Source organism: Orbicella faveolata, unplaced genomic scaffold (assembly GCF_042242905.1).
Source record: "Orbicella faveolata isolate gen_17 unplaced genomic scaffold, um_ofav_v1 contig_27, whole genome shotgun sequence".
NCBI lineage: Eukaryota > Metazoa > Cnidaria > Anthozoa > Scleractinia > Merulinidae > Orbicella > Orbicella faveolata.
The window spans coordinates 7047065-7066247 of NW_028301555.1; the positions used below are offsets into that span (position 1 = coordinate 7047065).

Sequence of the window (19183 nt, forward strand, 5' to 3'; positions counted from 1 at the left end):
ATTATTGCAATGTAGTGTGGGGTAACTGTAACAAGGGCCTTTCTGAAAAACTGCAAAGGCTTCAAAATCGCGCAGCTCGCACTCTAATGTCTTTGAACTATGATAGTAATTTGGATGATTTGTTCCGGGCACTAGGGTGGCGAAGACTCTACTATCAAAGATTGGAACGGAAGTCTATCCTAATGTATAAAACATTAAATGGTATGACAGCTGATTATCTGAGATCAAGATTCGTATATCGTGACAACGTAAATGCTTGTCGTTTAAGGAATACCGCACTGAATTAGTTCTTTCACAACCTCGAAATTGTAAATCTTAAGAGAGGTTTTTCGTACAGCGGAGCTCAGTTGTGGAACAACTTACCTATAGACGTCTATAGACCTAAGACAAGCATCTTCACTGACCGATTTCAAATCTAAATTAAGTCGCCACAGTTTAAAGTAATATCTTTAATTTAAGTAAATTTTTAGACACGGCCTCCATGAAAAGCAGTTTTTTTTTCCTTTTTTAATATTTATTGTAGTTAGGCAGATAGGTAGATAGTCCAGTAACTTTGTTGACTGATGGTAAAACCGTGAATAAACAAAGTTATCTTATCTTATCTTATCTTATCTATACTTCAGAGCGGATAATAACTGTTACATGCGACTACATTTGGGCACCTTGTTCTTAGCTCTATATCTAGTATTTTATATTTATATACTTCAATTAATGTATTTTAGTTCAGTAGCGTACACGACCCCACAAGCTGTGAAGCTTTAACTCTTACCGTGTCAAAATAAAGGTTTTATGTTATGTTACAACATTAGTTAGATGCATTTAACTCTTTTCATCTTAAACAGAGAAAGGCAACAAGCTTTCAAGAAACTTACGACAAAATCCTGCTGAGCCAGAATTTTCGTAAATATTCCGCCACGCACTCGACAACTAGACACGTAACAGATGGCAGGGCGGTGGAGAAAGCGTTGTTTTCCTCGCACGGATTACAGAGATTGCAGTTCTTGAACAGCGATGAACGTAAGTGCATGGTCGTGCTCTTTTCCGAGCTCTTTTTGGTTGTCACAACCGTCATTCAAAGGGATGGTATCCTTTATTTGCTGAGGTAGCATGATGTAAACCAAGCCTAAGACCAGTACTGCTGCTTCACTCCTCCCGATCGTTTCTCGAATGGTGACAGCGCACTAGGAGAACACTTCCTTGGTTTTATGAGCACTTTGCGCGGCTTGCTGATGAAGGGTCATGTCCTGGAAGGCATATCTAAAGGAAGGATTTCTCTGGTGAAAGACGTCATTGAAGGCCAGGTCATGCGTTACTGCCTACAGAACTCCAAACTTCCAATCCGGAAAGTGGAGTTCACTGGCAGCACGTACGAGGGGCTGCAAACTGAAGCTGCTGAGAAAGTGAGTGTCATGGTAATTCTCAAGACAACAAAATCATGGCTCTGGGGGCAAGAAGTGGAAACAGATTTCACTTATGTGCCATGGTACGTACGTCTCAAAACACGTCGGCGCTCGAAATTTCGCAAGTATGCAGATCCTGAAGGATACGTAGATCCTGAGCAGCTTTCAAGTGGCTGGCTTGACAGTCTTGTTGCCCAAACAGTACAATATAGCAGAGAGAGGTGGTCATCAACTTCTGACGTCAATTTAGCCGTGTCTACCAACGGGCCCGTGGTTGAGCTTGACGTCATCAAAAAGCAAACTGATGAGATACTGTTGACAGCTGATCTCATTCCTTGCTTTCAAGTTCAGTCTGGTGACTACTTTGTGGCCAAGCCCTACATTAGGACACCTGTTTCGGGTTCTGAGCTTCACTGGCGGCAGTCGTTTTCACTGAAGGAGAAAGAAATACGGACTACCTAAACTGCACAAACCTGGTATACCGATGCGACCTATAGTGTCATTCTGTGGGTCCCCTACGTATCAACTATCTAAGTAATTGACGACCATACTGCAACCCCTTACTGACAAATCAAGACGCAAACTACAATCTACGGAGAACTTTATTGGCGCTATTAAGACAGTACAGATTCCTGACGACTATAAACTTGTGTCTTTTGATGTGAAATCACTGTTCACCAGTATTCCACTTCAGTTGGCATTACAGTGTACCGAGACCGCTATACAACAATCTACTGTTAAACTACCGTTACCTACAGAAGACATCATGGACTTACTGAACCTTTGCCTCACATCGACTTACTTTCAGTACAACGATAAACACTACAAACAGTTGCATGGAACAGCAATGGGGTCGCCTGTTTCTGTTGTTGTCGCAGAAATTGTGATGCAACACGTGGAGGAACGCGCCCTTGCAACTTGCCGACAAACGATACCGCTTTGGTTACGCTACGTTGACGACACCTTTACCGCCGTTCACAAAGACGAAATTGACGATTTTCACGACCACCTAAACGAACAGAACGCCGACATCCAGTTTACTAAAGAGATCGAAGAAAATGGAAAACTTCCTTTTCTAGACTGTTTGGTAAGCCGCGACAACAACGAACTACGAACGACAGTGTACAGAAAACCGACGCATACCGACAGATTACTTGACGAATCATCCTACAACCCGACTTCACACAAAGCCACGACTATAAAGACTTTGACGAGACGAGCGCAACTAGTTTGTGACACACCGGACAGCTTACGTGACGAAAACAGATACCTTGAACGTGTTTTTCACAAAAACAACTACAACGCTGAGTTTATTAGACGAAACATTTACCGACCTACTGAAGCTGACGCTACGAACAGGAACCCTACACCTGTTACTACAGTGACTATACCTTACATTAAGGGCACTTCTGAGACCATCTCACGGATCCTACAGCCCTACAACATTCGTGTAGCCCACAAACCTACAACTACGTTACGACACTTACTGACCAACGTGAAAGACAGAGACGAACCTAACGACAGACAAGGAGCAGTTTACAAGATCAAATGCTCCGACTGCCAGGCTTCCTACATTGGTGAGACTGGCAGAAACCTTAACACGAGACTTACTGAACACAAACGAGCCACGAGAAATGGTGATGCCAACAATCACATTGCTGTACATCATCAACTGACAAACCACAACATTGACTGGGACTCTGCTCAGTGCTTAACCTACAGTACAAACTATTTTCAACGACTGACTCTGGAAAGCTGGTACACTAACCTAGAACAGACGCCTCTTAACAGATGTCAACAACTACCGGCGCCTTACAAACGACTTATCCACGACAGAAACGAAACCGACAAACGGACTTCTAACAGACCGTCTTAACAATACACGGGCCAAAAACCGACCTATTTCACTAACAATAGACGGATCGAAACTCACCAATGACTGATGACAAACTTTACACGAGTCTTTCAGCCAATACCATCATGGCTATACTGACCAATCACGTTCAACGGACCAGACTTATAACATCATCGACTGACAAACACTATTCACTTGACTCTGAAGATGACTTCCGCTCAGGTTGTCGAAACGTCAGTCACCAACAACAGTTCTTTTCAGAACTACACTCACCCGGACGATCACACTATACGAACTAATATTCGTTCTGAGAATTTGGTGATAAAGCAAGACAATATCCCCTTGTTGATGAGCTTCGTTATCCTCATAAAATAGCGCCCATCTCGAAGGTACTGTACATATTTATGTTGTTTTAAATTTTTAAGCTAGACGCAAGACTCCACAAGCCAACCTGTTGCTTTAAACAAAATCGTGTTTAAATAAAGGATTGTTGTTGTTGTTGGTCTCCGCTTAATGCAGATTTGGCTGTACTCGACTACCGAAAAATAAGATGTTGAAATCACAAAATTGATGAGCTGTATGAATTTCCGAGTGATTCAAGGCGTGATAAAACTTTTTAGACGAGAAGCGGACAGGAGAACTGAGGAGAATTCGAACGACGCGTATCGCTTTTATTTACACGGAATTCCAGGGTTACAGTAAATATTAAACTGTGGACATATGGCGAAATAATATGAACAAATAGTTGATGACTAGTAGAAAAGACATTTCACGGCTCTGGGTGTTCTGCAGTCACTGGTATCGTCTTGGAAAGGGAAGAAAAAAGAAAACGAAAAGGGAAAATGAAGAAATTAAATAATTACAACATGAAGTATTCGTATTTGGTTACCCAACCAAGTAGGAACCCAGCCTTAGGGGGCTGAGTTTGGTTGATCTGACGAGACGCGCCGCTGTCCTTGTGGTATAGTGATTCCAACCCGAACACAGTTTTTCATTTCTAAGATCTCTTGTAACGTCAGGTTCACAGCGACTGTTGAAAGGCCGAATTGTCACTTGCTAGACAACTTGTCGCGATGAGACTAGCGTGTGTGGGAGATGCTTTACTAATCGAATAAAGCCAGAGATCACGGAAAATCAACTGTGATTGACGGTGATTTAATTGACGATAATCGAACGTAAACTGAAATATAATGTAATGAATAAACTAATTACTAGATAATAGAAGATTACAAGATGACAAGAGTCACGAAACAATAATAGCGAACATTCCAATCATAACTGCGATATGACAATACTTCCAGTCAAACTTCCCAGTAAAGTTACAATTAAAATCATCAGTGATCCCAAGCAGATACGCATACTGCTAACTGTCCTAATACAATAAATGACAATACTTTAAAAACTTGAAAGCAATAAATTTGTACGATGCGATAAAAACGTGCTTGCGTGAGCGCCACTGAAAGCGATGTGGGAATTTACTAGCAAGGAAAGGACTTAACTGAATTACCAGAGATTCTTATAGGACAGTTGCTAAATAGAAACCTAAGCTAGGGGGAATGTGAACTATAAAGATCTATCGCTAAAAACAAGATGAAATAAAAACTTTGAAAACTGGGGCTCTGCTACGTGTTGGACTTAGTACAATAGGCTGTTGTATAAAAAAAACCGAGACTAAAGGTACTTAAGGTTAAAAAAACGTCAAAACTTGAAACTTATACTAAAAAGCAAGCATAGAAAATAGTTTGTACTTACACATCGGTTCCCGCTTGCACTCTAAATAGTCAAGGGTAGCTTAAAACTTAATTTACTTGAAAACACGTACTGTGCACGCACGATAACTGAAACTTGAACTACTGGCGGGAATATGTCGCTAACACTATCTATATACGTCCACGTGTAAAAACGGATGACGTCATTGTTAAGCAACAAATTGGCGAATCAGAAAGAGTTAAGATTACTCACTTAATTAGAGAAGCCTCGATATAGTGTTCATTACATCTCTTAAAAGATAACAATCGGAGAAAGAAAACAATTTCGAAGCCCGCACCTGGAATTGAGACCCCAGAACCTACGATCGCATATGCCTAACTGAAGATCAGTTTTCTATCTCATCAAAGGGATATATACTATACACACAACCTTATATCGATTGAGCGGTCAATCTCTCCTGAACCGCATGAGGCAATGGATGGGCTTAGCCGGATGGAGACGAAGAAGACGTCAGAAAAGAAATAAAAGGGCAAGAAAATTACTGATATTGGCAGGGAAAATGAAGAACGAAAAATAGGAAAGAAAATTAGAAACCGCAAAACAGGGATTTTATTATTGAACAATTCAACATAATGGCATAGGAGGAACAGAATGCTAAAAGCGTAAAACAGATTTTATCTTATCGGTCCATGTCGTAATTCCATTAGTATAAACCAAGCGTAATACAAACAGTGAACATACAAGAACATGTCAAGTCAAAAACTAGGGCGATAACGTGGTCCAGGTCCTTATAAATGTCCATAAAATGTTTAAAAATGGATTTTTTGGAAGCTTCTTAGCGCTTTGAAAGCATTATAAGCTGGAGATTATTTTGTTCAGTTATATTATTATCCCAAGTGACGGACTAGATTTCTAGAAATTATGAACATTTTTCCGAGAAAAACCGGAAGTAGCGTGACAAGCTCTGAGAGAGACTCGGATTGGTTGAAAATACCAGTTGGCACTTTGTACTTTACACAAGACATCAATACATTTATTACCTAAGATCTTTTTGCTTTGGATTGACTAATTTTCACCATTTCGCGATTTCACGCCTTGCAAAAATCAGGTAAGTTGTTAGCGACTGTTCTTTACCGCTGTATTTGAAAGAAGAGCACACATTTTCAACAGAAACTACCGTCACTCGTTTACAATGTGCTATTAAATATGGTAGCTTACTACCAAGTCTTTCTTCCATCGCTCGATAGTAAACGAACTAAATAAGTTCAGTTTCTGTATAGAACATACAGGTCTCTATTAATTCCTTAATTGTAATTTTAGCTGCTTGATTGGGCAGGCAGCTTTGATTGAGAATTTACGATGTATATATAACTGTTTTCAAAGGTGATTTTAAATCAATCCTCGCCTTCGACTATTTTGAATTATAAACACCATTTTAATCCTTCGAAGTTGTAGCGCCGCTATTGTTCAGTAATTTTGATCGATCCTAAAATATGACAAATATAATGAGCCGTACTCGTTTAGTCGAGATATTCGCTTTCATTTCGGCGGATGACAGCGAATCCTGGGTAGATATAAATTTGTGTTTTAGAATTATTATCATTATTTTCGCCCTCAGTACAGCTTTAAACCGTTCACATTTTGTAAATTTCCAGCGACCAGTTTGGCAGAAAATAGACTATTTAAAACATTCGTTCTGATAAGACGCTTGGTGAAAGGTTGGGAGTAAAACCTGAACATTTATGTCGGAGATTTGGTACACGCAGGAGGGAGAGGTGAACACGTCAGATTTGACTGACCCTATGATCATGGCCATTATGACGTCATGGCGAAGAGGCGCGCAAATGCACAAAGTTTTCGAAAATGTCGTCGTCGTCTCTCGCTGATACAACTGTTTGAGGCGGATTTCTCCAATCATTCCAGCTTCAAATGGTATTGTATTTGGATCTCAAGGAGTCATTATCATTTTTCTTTCTTGAGAGGTACGCAGATTTTCATTATAACTGACAAATCTTGCTTAAAGTGTATTTCAAGTGTTACTGTCATCGCTCTCCGGTGGAAATGTGGGGCAAAATTTTGACAATTCGCTCTGTAAAATTGCGTTTTTTACGTGATCGGTAGCTTAAAGAAACGTGTAACTTGGTCACAGAATAGCTTACATGTAGAAGGAAACATTGTAATTGAAGACGATTTTGAAGAATCGGCAGTAAAAGTGATCAGTTCATTTGAGTAAGAAATATCTGCGATCTCGTACTCGGCACATATCCAGCAACAGGCCCAACAAACAGAAATACTATCCACAATGATGGAAATGAGAACTTTCACAAACAAGAACATAAGCTCAATTTTTCAAATGAGACTTAAAGCCTGCCTACTGCACAGCGGTGGTTAAAATGCAGACTGCAGACTTTTTAAGAATCGAAATATATTGTATTCCCATTTCCTTTATTTAACAAATAAAGAAGCCTAAGCCGTTTATTACACTGTGATAGAAATGTAGAAAACAGGCGAGTGTTTTCTACATTTCTGGAGTGTTCTCAAATGTCTGGAGTGTTTTATCACAGTGTAATACATGGCTTAGGCTTCTTTATTTGCTTTATGATATAGATTTACACACCCAAAACAATAAAACACGCCTTTTCTATGTTATATTTAGCTCTTATTAACCGAGCAGGAAGTCTGTATGGGAGAATCTTGACCAAGGTCGTGAGTACAGACCGAACGCAGTGAGGTCTGTACACACAAGAGAGGTCAAGATTCTCCCATACAGGCCGACTAAGCTCAGTTAATAAGATGTTCATTATATGGCACAAACAAGAATAATGTAATTCGTTTAATGTAACTGGTTTGTACTAACTATCATTTTTTGCTTGCGAATCGGCGATAAGCTGAATTAATTCTGCTAAAGTTTGCTTGTCCTGTTTACTTTTTTTTCTCATCAGGCTTTATGGCACTTCCATAAATATATATTGTTAGATGAAAACAGTCAATGACTTTGTATTTTAGTTTGCAACTTTCTTACCGCAAAATATTACCTGTCTAGATGGGAAAATCCAGAACGCTTTCAATATCGATTTCAGCCAATCAAACTCATGAATTCAGTAGTTCCCAGTCCTTGTGAGACAGAGCCGTATAATAAACTCTGATAAAACATGGATTTTTGACCAATCAGAGTGCCCACAGGGTCCTATCTATATTTCAAAGAGATCTAAGTGCTGTTAGCCTGAAATTTACGGCTCAGGTTAGCCGGTGTATGGTTAGCTGAATCTCTCTCTCTGGGAATATGATGTTCTTAAAAAGCCTGCAGTCTACATTTTACCCATGGTTTGCAGTCTAGTCTTGTAAGACTTTTCTTTAAACATATTGACATACAAGGTACTCTCTCCTCAGCATAGACCTCTTTTGTGCTGCTTTGACTGTAGGCTGGTAGTTTGGAGTATGTTCAATTTCCCATAGGGAGCCTCTGTGGAGGAGAGTACAAGATCCCATTTATATGGTCTTGGGTACTGAAGACAACCCTTTCAGACCCTTCTGAGGCAACTTTATCAAGTGTTTATATGAAACGAAGTTGTCCCTCCTCATGTTCCAGTGCTCAGTTATCCTTCTTCCTTTGGCTTCCTTTCAGTCATTTGATCACTGTGGGGTTTTGTGAGTTAATTTTGATTTCTTCATACCATGAGTTGCCCCAGGTAGGCCAGTCATAGTATTTTGACGAAAAAAGGTTATCAGGCCTACCAGGGTTACCCTGGTTATGTTGCTAAGGGTGACTTGTGTTTCACTTTCTCAACAAAATGGTGAAAGTTAACTTGGCTAGGGTCAATGGGGTAATGGCTTTCTTGGTTACTTGAGACCAAATAAGGGGCCTCACAGTTGGCTGGAATCATGTATGCTTATATAACAAAACTTGAGTTCCAAACTCTGGTCACCTTGAGTTCCTGTTGCTGGATCTTGTTATGTGTACAAAATTGGCACAGTTGATCAACAACTTAGGAATTTGAAGTTTGATTTATTTTAATTCCAAAACAATATTGTAGCTGTTCTTTAAGTAAGGATCCAAAAATGCTTTATGGAGAGTGTTTGATGTAGTTTATATGACACACTTCAGAAATTTTATTTTTTCTTTGTGCAGGTGAGGGTGCTGAAAAAGTTTCTCTATGTGAAAATCTGAAAACCTTAATTCAATACATTGATACTGCAAATGAGCTATTTTATGTTTTATAAATTATGATAAAATATTAGCTCTTGTACATTACCGCATTGTATCTGCTTGGACAGGACTTAAAAGGTGGATGGGGTTGGATTGTTTAATTGTGAGAATTACTTTTTTTAATCGTAAATACATATTGAGTTCCTAGTGCTAGATCTCATTAGGAAATTTATCTTATAGTTTACACTTGCTGTTGAAAAGAGTTGGGGGAGATGTAAAAACCAAAGAGGGAAGGGAGGTCGTATAAACATTTACTCCAGTTTTCAACTGGTGAATATTAAGAGGAGTCTTATTTGATCTTTTTAAACCTTAGGTTACCATCCTCCACTACCTTTGCAAGACCATTCAAGCACTGAGGCCCCATTTCTGAAAATACATTCAACCACCATGGAAAGCTATCTATGTGTTGTCATTGTGCTGTCAATTAAACATTTACATGTAAAACCCAATCTTGTTTGTGTTTTTTGTTATTTGCTGAAAATGTATGCTTATCATTCTCTTGAAGCCAATAATAAACTCATCAATGCAAAAAGCAACAGGGAACCTGGGATGGATGAAGCTGGGGAGAAATCAGGGTTGGGGTTCATGTTTACAAGTACAAGCTCTGACACTCTTCTCTAGAATATTTCTTTGTAAAATAATTGTTAGAGCTATCTTTATTTACATAAGATTTATGATGAAAATTTAAAAGCATTAAGTATAAAGAAAATAACTGATTATCATTTCAAACTTAGTGGTAGTAAAGTTATTACAGTTTCTCAAGACAGATACTGTTCGAAAACAAGGGGTTTGGTTATAATAAGAGATCACCTGATATTGATCTTTCCAGCTTTGTCATAACCTTCCTTACTGAACTCTTTGTTTTGGCAATAAGTCATTTTGGTTTAACAAGTTTCTCCTGGATAAGTTAACCCTTACTGCCAATGGCTTAGCATAGGAAGTGTCCCTGTTCATATTTTCTTTCCTATTTAATTCTCTTGCTGCTTGGAACCAGATTCTGTATTTTTTAGTTCTTTCCATATGACATCCTACACAGTTTTCCTCTACAGTCTATACAAGTTTAAGTGAACTTACTGAGATATATATATATAAAATTAGAGCTCAAAGCACCAGTTTAGGATACCTTTCTTGTCAGAGGTGCGAGACAAGAAATATCTCTGCACTGCATGCGGACGCCCGTGGAAACAGATCCTGCTCCGATCTCATATTTCACGAACATTTTTACACGAAATTAAGCACCTTTCTGCTAAGAGGTCTCGTCCATGTTGTTCTGAATATCATCTGTTTCATTTAGGTCTCCCGTACAGTGATTTTATATCTTACCATCTATAAAAATATCCACACGTCTGCTCGGCTTGCGTCAGTTGGTTGGCCTCGCAGAAGAAAATGTTATCGTTGACAGTTTTGCGGATAATTTAGCGCGGAAAAATAATTCTTTGGTGCATTATTTACTTTCTAACCCAGCATATGACTTTATAGTTCAAATGTCTTTGTAAGGGAACATTTTCCATCTAATACTTTCTCATATTTCGAGGGTTTCCAGTATTGATCAGTAGGTCCTCCATGCTATCGTCTACAAAATAATGGGTTTAAACCCACTGATCATTTTTATGCATAAGTTTAATGATTCGTTTTCATCACCATTCAAACGTTTTAAACCATATCAAGATCATATTTTTGTGTTCGTGTTGTTCATCGTTGGGTTCTCCAGATATCGCCCAAGAAACAGGCGCAAAGCTTCATTTTTCAATCGCGTTTTCAATTGAGCGATCTCGAAATGTTGCGTGTTTTTGTGCCTTCTCACGACTAATTTTTGAAATTCAAAGTATTTTTGGACATAATACTAACAGGTTATCTTATTCCTGTGGGCTGTTGATCGCTTTCTTTCAAATTCTTTGAGCAATCATCAGATGAAAAACTTTTCTGGTATCATTTTTTAGCGGCCATTGAAACTTCACGGACCGGCTCACGAGTGACGTCATAATGGCCAAGATCATCGGGCGCGCAATCGCATGGCCACTGAAGCAAAGTTGACCTCTCCCTCCTGGGTACACGTAAATTTTGCTTCTCGAGTGTAAACTTATGTGCTTTCGTGGAGGCAGGTTATACTATGAAAAGATTGGAGAAAGATGCCATGATAGGGAGAGAAGAGCGAGGAATGGTACAGGGGATCCTTTTGGTGTTGGGATTTGCTTATATTTTCACTGGAAAAATGTGATTTGGGTCACTAGGACGGGGAATCGCAAAAAAAACAAAAATGGGAATGTATCTGGATTTGGGCAAAAAGTAGGCTGCGAAATGGGTTGTATACCTCATCCCCCGCCAACCAACCCGCATCACCGCCCCCCCCCGTCCCCCCCCCCCTCAATCCACCGTAGGAAAAAAGATGGCGGCTGTACATTTTACCACAATACCTTGCGAACCTAACACAGCCTGTAAGGCACAAAGAAAGCCAAATTATCACAATATTTGTCCCTGTACGAAGGACATTGTGTATGCTAGGTTTGAAGATTTTGTAACTTTTCTGTGTGTTTTTATGAACGTTGTTAAGGCTTTCACTCGCTAAGAACTATGGGTAAATGTACCATCGCCATCTTTTTTCCTACGGAGTATTGGATAGAGCCACAGCCTCGTTTGTACTGGCATCTCCAACAAAATATGTTGTTTTAGTATTTCCTTCGAGAACATCTTGTCATTGATTTAATTAGTGATTTTTACTACCTGACTTACATGCTTGATTTGTTTTTGTTGTTGTTGTTTTTTATTAGATAATGGCACAAGCACAGGCCGCCAGAGGAGATTCGTTAACGAGAAAGCTTCGTAATTATTCCGTAAAGTACGTGAAGATTTCCGAGCCTGAGGTGTCTGACAGTAGAAGAGTGGTGAAAGATTATATTGAAGACCAGGTCATGAAGTACTGTCAGCAGAATTCCACACTTCCCATCTTGAGGCTGGAGTACACTGGGAGCGTGTATGAGAGGCTGAAAACCGAAGCTGCCGATGAAGTCGACGTCATGGTAGTGCTGCAGACGACTAAGTCAGAAGTTGTACTCGAAGGCTGCGGAGTACCTGGTTATGCCCGGCTCAAGGCAAGAAGTGACTCAACGTTTCGCACCCGTGATTATGCAAACGCGGAGGGCTACATAAATCCTGAACGCCTTCGAAATAGCTGGTTCTACAGTCTTGTTGTCCAAGCAGTCAATAATTTCAGAGCTTCTAATGTAAACATGGTTGTGCGAGCCCATGGCCCAGCAGTTCAGCTTGATATCGTCAGAAAGGGAACAAACCAGAAGTTACTATCGGCAGATCTTGTTCCTTGCTTTCAGGTCGGGCCAGACATGAGCTACTATGTGGCCAAGCCGTATACAGGGCGCAGACCAGTTTCCAATCGAGATCTTCTTTGGAGACAGTCGTTTTCATTGAAGGAAAAAGGAATCCTGGAGTACATGGATAGAGATCATGGCTGTAGGCACGAGCTCCTCAGAATCGTGAAGACGATTGTAAAGAGGAATCCGACGTACTTCGGGAGTCTGGAGTCATACCACTTGAAGACGGCCTTTATGCATTACATGAAGAGAGAGGCCCAGGGTTGGAGTAGCGGGAACGCATTGGAGAAACATTTCCTTGGTTTTCTCAGGGCGTTGCAGAGCTATTTGGAGATGAGTAATCTTCCTCATTATTGGCTGCCCGGCGTAAATCTTCTGGAAGACATCAACCCAGTGGTAACCAGAAACATGGCGGACCGTCTAAAGAGGATTCTCAACAGCGACGCGGAAATGAATAAAATTCTTGCATGAATCGGATTGAATAGATTTGGTTACACTCGAGATTTGAATCATATTAGCAGTGTATTAACAGTTTAATCGTATAGCTTGCTGTGACATTAAGACAAAAGTCGCTAGACTGAGAAATATAGTGAAGGACGTCATCTAGCTAGGTCAAGCTTGATTAATTCGAAAGCTTTGTGTTGCTTGAACCACTGGGAAATAATCTCAAAATCGAATCGATCACAAAATTAGTATGGAGTTAATTACTTGCTATTTATTTCCAGAGAGTGTAAAAAAGCTTTGTAAGATTAAAAGTGCAGAATTGCAGAATTTGATGGTGTCAGTAGGTCTCCATTTGAGATATTGCATGGATATAGGGTCCATTGTCTCTTGTGCGCATTTCCACTCCCTTACCACCTTCCCCTCCCTAGGGAGCTCAGCAGAGGGCTTGCTAAATGTTTGTTTCTCTGTAAACCAATTAACTCGATCCTGTTCTATCTCAACGAAGACTGACATTGCTTAACATTTAACTTGCTTTGTCATTCCACCGGATATTGAATACTTGACGGACGTCAAGCTGTTCACGAAACAGGTTCAACGCAATACGATATGATAAATAGCAATAAATTAAGTAAAACACTTATGCAGCGTGCACACCACGCCGGAGAAATTTGAAAACGCAGCTTTATTTCTACGGCTAGGCCTACCGTCCACGCTCTGAATCTGTCACGAAACGGAGCTTTTCGAAAACGCTCCTCAAACCGCGCAGGAGCTTTGCGTTTTCCTGTGGACAGAAAACGTTTTGAAAATGCAGGTTTTCGTAAAAGATGACGCGATGATCACGTGATTTCCCTGACCGAGTTTTCCTCAAACACCAATCCAAAATGACCGGTGATTGTTGCTCTTTTAAATTCCGAGGCCTTAGGCTGCATGGAAGATATGTCATTTTATCTTACATGCGATGACACACCAACTGACCTACGGGTATTCCAATAAATTAAAATTAAAAGTGAATGATATAATACACGAAAATCTTAGGCAGGATCATGAAATACACTATAAAGTAATTATACTTTCTGCTGAAAAAGACCCGAAAGCCTGACAATCAAGGAATTAATACTAAGTAGTAAGTTAGGTTAAAAGGCCCTAAAGGTCAATGTTCTTCATACTGTTTTTAGGACCTGAAAAATTCTGATAGTTCGTTGTGATCTGGTAACAAGTTCCACAGCTTTGGCGCTGGGTAACGCCACCATTTCAGGCTGTAGGTAAAGGTGTTGACCTTTGGCAATCTAATTTTAGAATTTCATTTCCCCTCAGATTGTATCAAGAATCAAGACTTTATTCATCCATGGTAAAGATTAAAGCTATAAGCTTATGGCACTAAAATAGCCGTGCACTAAAATAAAAGAAAAAAATAATAAATACTGTAACATGCTACTATTACAATTAATTCAAAAATATGTTATTAAAAAATCGTACAATTGAAACTTATACCTACAATTGTTAAATCTTCTTTTTACCGTTCCGAACCTCCCCTAATCTATTTAGTTCATATTCCACTCCCTTCCCACCCGTACCTCACCGATCAGTATATATTAGAGATAAGCAAAATCTGGGTCCATATAGCTTTTGGGTCCATTTGTTGCATGACAGAAGGCGACTCGGCCGAAAAGTTCAACTGCTTAAGTTTTGTGGACTGCCAAGCCTTCTTTATGAAGGCTTTGATTCTTCTGCCATTTGCAAGAGGTGAAAGGAGTTTCCAATTGACGGCTCTCGATAGGCAATGGAGTTATTCATATAATAACTGTTAGAAGAAGGAACTGCTAATCTGTTTGCGTACCTTGAATTATGTTAGTTCGGACGCCTCTTAATCATGAATTCCATAACTGTAATACCCCTAATTACCCCTAATACCCTTAATTACCCCTAATACCCCTAATGCCCCTAATACCCTAATTACCCCTGATACCCCTGATACCCCTAATACCCCTAAGTACCCCTAATACCCTTAATACCCCTAAATACCCCTAATACCATTGATACCCCTAATTTCCCTAATACCCCTAATTACCCGTAATACCCTTAATACCCTTTATACCCCTAATATCCCTAATACCCCAAATAAACCTAATACCCCTAATACCCATAATATCCCTAATATCCCTAATACCTTTGACTACCCCTAATATTCCTAATACCAAACTGCGGTCACAAAAAAACAAAACAACGCATGTTGTAAAAACCTTGATTTGCGAACTTAACGTTTCCGTGATGCTTCTCCATACATCATCAGAAGTTTAAAATGGTTAGCTGCATTACAATAGATTTAAAGGAGATGTTGGCAGTGAGAAACTTCTTCTCTACTAGCCATTTATATGTTTTTTTCAGCAGATTTTAAGTCTGTTTGTTTTCATTTATATCCACTTGTCATTTCGTTCCTTATTAGGTACCAGTCTTCCCGTTTAAATTTATTGTAATGCAGCTAACCATTTTATACTTCTGATGATGTATGTGCTGTGTATGTAGAAGCATACGAAACGTTAAGTTCTCAAATCAAGGTTTTTACAACATGCATTGTTTTGTTATGTTTGTGACCGCGGTTTGTTTTTTTATATTTACTCAAGCTGATATGGCCGAAGAATAAGAGTTTCTACGATCCCTAATACCCTTATACCCCTATTAACCCTAATACTTCTAATACCTCTCATACCCCTGATACCCCTTACACCAGGAGCCATAATCGGGGACGGAGACCGTAAGCAGGGCGGGAAAAGGCCGTGCGGTGAAACGGGCAGTCCGCTCTTGGTCCAATGTGTGATGCGGAGAAGGACTGGCACGAGCGCTTCCTCCGCGCTTCCGTTGAGATTAATTGCTGCCAAAAATTTCCTCTCTACGAACCGGAAATCAGCTTTTCTTTCATTATTTTTGAGCCACCAGTGGTGCATTTTCAAAGGCCTTTTTGATGCGTTAGACCCAAAAGTCAATACGTTTATGTCTGTTCTAATGTTGCTTAAGTAGTTTCGTCTTAGGCTGCCAAAATTTGAGTGAAGTAAGACAATGTCGAATGCAGGTATGTCCCGCTCATCATGACCAAGCCGTGATCTGCTTCTTCTTTTACGAGTACTCCACATTACTCCACTCTAAATTTTACATATGTTGAAGATCGATAGCTTTTACATAACATAGTAAAAAACCAGTTGGATATATTTGGATATAGCAGCGTTTCAGAACTTCAAAGTTTCCCTTTTCTTGCCACACGCTTGCTTGGATTTTGCCATAAAGACCGAAAAGTAATAAAATTTTGAGAGTTTGAGTTTCGTCTGAATTGCGAGCAACACGTGATGTTTCATCAAGGCACAAACACTTTCGTCTGTAAATACTGCTCAGTTTTGTTTGTGTGAAAATCCGATAAATCGCTGGTTGTCGATGAAAAAGAGCGCCCGCCGATGCGTGTTTTAATTTGTAGCTATAACAAATTGGAATTCCAATCTTTCGTGTAAAAACGTACATCGAACTCAAACAATATCTCTGGCTTTAAATATGTTTCAGACTGATGAATGTTTGAGAACACATTAAAAGTTTAGCTTAAAATATGGGAAAACAACAGAAACAATCAGCACACGGTTACGGTAGCGCTTTCATTGATCAACCCGAATAACGATTTTGTTGTCTGAGTTCTCAAAACTCCATGTCTATTTCATTTTCGCAGTATAAAATTTCACCATGTTGAAGAAACACACATGATGTTAGTAGCCTTATAGCGTTGGCGATAATTGTTGCAGCTTCTCAGCACAAAAGATGACGAAAATAATCTTTCTCAAGATTTTATATTGACAAATGAAAACACCGACTCGGACCTAGAAAGTGCACGCGCTGTACCGATGCAATTTTGCTACTTGTACGCGTCAGATTTATTTTCCTTTCCACTGAAAGCTTCTGCAAACTCGCCAAACGAGCAGAAACAATAAGAAACTATCGAAACAGATTTTGGTTGTGATTAAACATTGTTCTGAGAAATATCTCGATACCAGAGTAGAGAGTTTTCTTGCATAAACTTTATTCTTAAGTCAAAAGCTTACGCGTACAACTAGCGCGAGCAGATCTTACTCATTCACAGCGCGAAATTTGAAGTTCTGTTTTCAACCCTGAAAACTTGAAACTCACCTTTTCCCACTGCCTCAGAACAAAAAGTGCTCTAAAAGAAGTTGCTAATTCATATAGAAGGGAGTCTCGTAGAATTTCGTTAGAAATCTATGTTTGAGTGTAAGTAAGCGGAATCTGCTCGTATTAGTAGACCCCAGTCTACTGCATCACACCTTTTTGCTCGGACCCGCTCGTTTCATCGCCCTACGTATAAGCGCCTTGCCGTAAGTCTTGGGATCCACGCGCGCCTATGATATGGGACAAATTTTTTTATTATTAGAACAAATTGCGCCATCCTGACGTCATATATCCGCGCGGATCCACGCATATGTCATGGGTGTTCGCGTGGATGTTGTCACGTTGCGTGATTAAACGATGAGAGTTGCGAGATTCTCTTACGGATTTTTCACAGCGATGGCGTGAATAAGGCAGGGACTAAGAACCAGGGCGCTTATATGTATTTTTAAGCTTTGAGCTCATGGAAAAGGTGAGTTTTTCAGGGTCGAAAACAAGACTTCAATTTCGCGCTGTGAACAGGGCGGAAAAAGGCCGGGTACGTATAAGCGCCCTGCTGTGAATGAATAATAAGATCCGCTCGCGCTAGTTGTTTTGACTTAAGAATATAGCAAGAAAACTCTCTACTCTGGTATCGGGTTAATTTGTGAGTTTCTCAAACAATGAAATTATGAAACAATGAGAGGACGTTTCCTTACTAAACGATCAATGTAAATTCAAACTGGTTTGAATTCGTGGGACTAGTCGCAGGGACCAAACTTTTGAAGCAAAAATGGCCAGTTCACACGATGGGACTTGTCCCCGCAGAGACTAGTCGCAGGGACTAGTCGCCTCGTGTATGCCGACCTTAAGAATGGCTGACTGTTAGGATCGAGAAACGCCGGTCAACGTCCCATTTGACAAATCGCTCATATTTTGCCCAAAGATACCCTTAGGTGACCTAATTCTAAAAATCATATTTAAAGGTTCCAGCGAATTTTTATTTTTCAGAAATTCGCGAAAATTTGAAAGCGCGGTCAAAGTGCGGTTTTTCGTGTAATAAAATGACCGAAATAAGGTGCGAGGACGAAGCGCTGCTAAAGTCTTAAAATAAACTCAATTGACTTCAAACTTCACACAAATGTGGAACAACCACTCTAATTTATTCCTCGCTTTAAACTAATCTCAGATATGTTGATATAGTGGTTTTCCGAACCATTTTAAAAACAGCTATGAAGCGTGTGAAAAATAACAGCAAAATATAGGTCATGTTTAACAGTATAAAAATGCATCTGGTACCTCACTTTCCGATTATTTTACTTGACAGCCTTAAAATATCATTATGAAAGATATACCATGCCAAGTTTCATGCTCGAACTCGCAGTATTTCCTTTTGTGAAAAACGAAAATCTATGTCAATGCGTTGGGCGCAAATAACACAATAATTATGCACGAACCAGAGACAAATCAATTTCAATGGCGAAAGTAACAGGCTTTCATTAATTAGAATCCCGTCAATTCACTGCTATCAGTAGAAACATAATGTCCACTGCATAAAAACTGTTTTTAGACGTTTTCGAACCATTGCGCGTTAACTTTGTTTAATTTCGTGTCCGCCGTCATGTCTAGTTTGTCATCGCGTGTATTTCCTTAATGTCAACAACACGTGAATGGTTGTCATAACAAACGCAAGAGATTTCCTGGAACCTAAATGTTTTCGATTAACCAAAACGCTTTAAGTTTGTTAAGACACAATAATGGGTCAACTTGGAATGCTTTTTAGCATCAAGGACGTTAAAGGACTGTAATTAATCGAGTTGAAATATCTTGAAGCAAATCAAAATCGCGCCCTTATTCTAATTTGGTAAACAGCCGATCTCCGTTCAAGTTCAAGAAGTCGAGAGGTTAATCCGGCAATGTATTACCGGTACAACAACAAAATCAAACCGAGGTCATCAAAAGTGTAAGTTTAAAAGTGTAGTGGCAAGTTCCAAATAAATTTCGCCTATGTAAATTGGAAACAAGATGTGAAACGGTCTGACCCAAAACAAATAAACAAAATATTAATACGACTAATTTAACCCGAAAATGTTACAGAAAACATACC

The 19183-nt window shown here is 39.6% G+C and overlaps 1 protein-coding gene and 2 pseudogenes across 2 annotated transcripts; all 3 read left to right on the forward strand.

Moving 5' to 3' along the window:
• The first annotated feature begins 75 nt into the window (after positions 1-75).
• On the forward strand, positions 76-1945 carry LOC149107408 (cyclic GMP-AMP synthase-like receptor 3 pseudogene; annotated as a pseudogene).
• A 4011-nt stretch (positions 1946-5956) lies between these two features.
• Positions 5957-13269, forward strand: LOC110049539 (cyclic GMP-AMP synthase-like receptor 3 pseudogene; annotated as a pseudogene). Its single transcript, XR_016209470.1, has 2 exons — positions 5957-6073; positions 11941-13269. The product of XR_016209470.1 is annotated as a cyclic GMP-AMP synthase-like receptor 3 pseudogene (transcript).
• Positions 6621-11430, forward strand: LOC149107409 (uncharacterized). The gene is made up of 2 exons (XM_089296910.1): positions 6621-6947; positions 9486-11430. The coding sequence occupies exons 1-2, from the start codon at positions 6791-6793 to the stop codon at positions 9791-9793; spliced, it is 465 nt and encodes a 154-aa protein (XP_089153036.1). The 5' UTR covers positions 6621-6790; the 3' UTR covers positions 9794-11430.
• Positions 13270-19183: the final 5914 nt, after the last annotated feature.

What these genes read in the sequence shown, in the direction of transcription:
- LOC149107409 (XM_089296910.1), top strand. Translation starts at nt 6,791, where the DNA reads ATGGCGAAGAGGCGCGCAAATGCACAAAGTTTTCGAAAATGTCGTCGT. An exon ending in TCATTTTTCTTTCTTGAGAG is followed by an intron (nt 6,948 to 9,485) that starts GTACGCAGATTT and finishes TTTAAACCTTAG; the next exon opens with GTTACCATCCTCCACTACCT.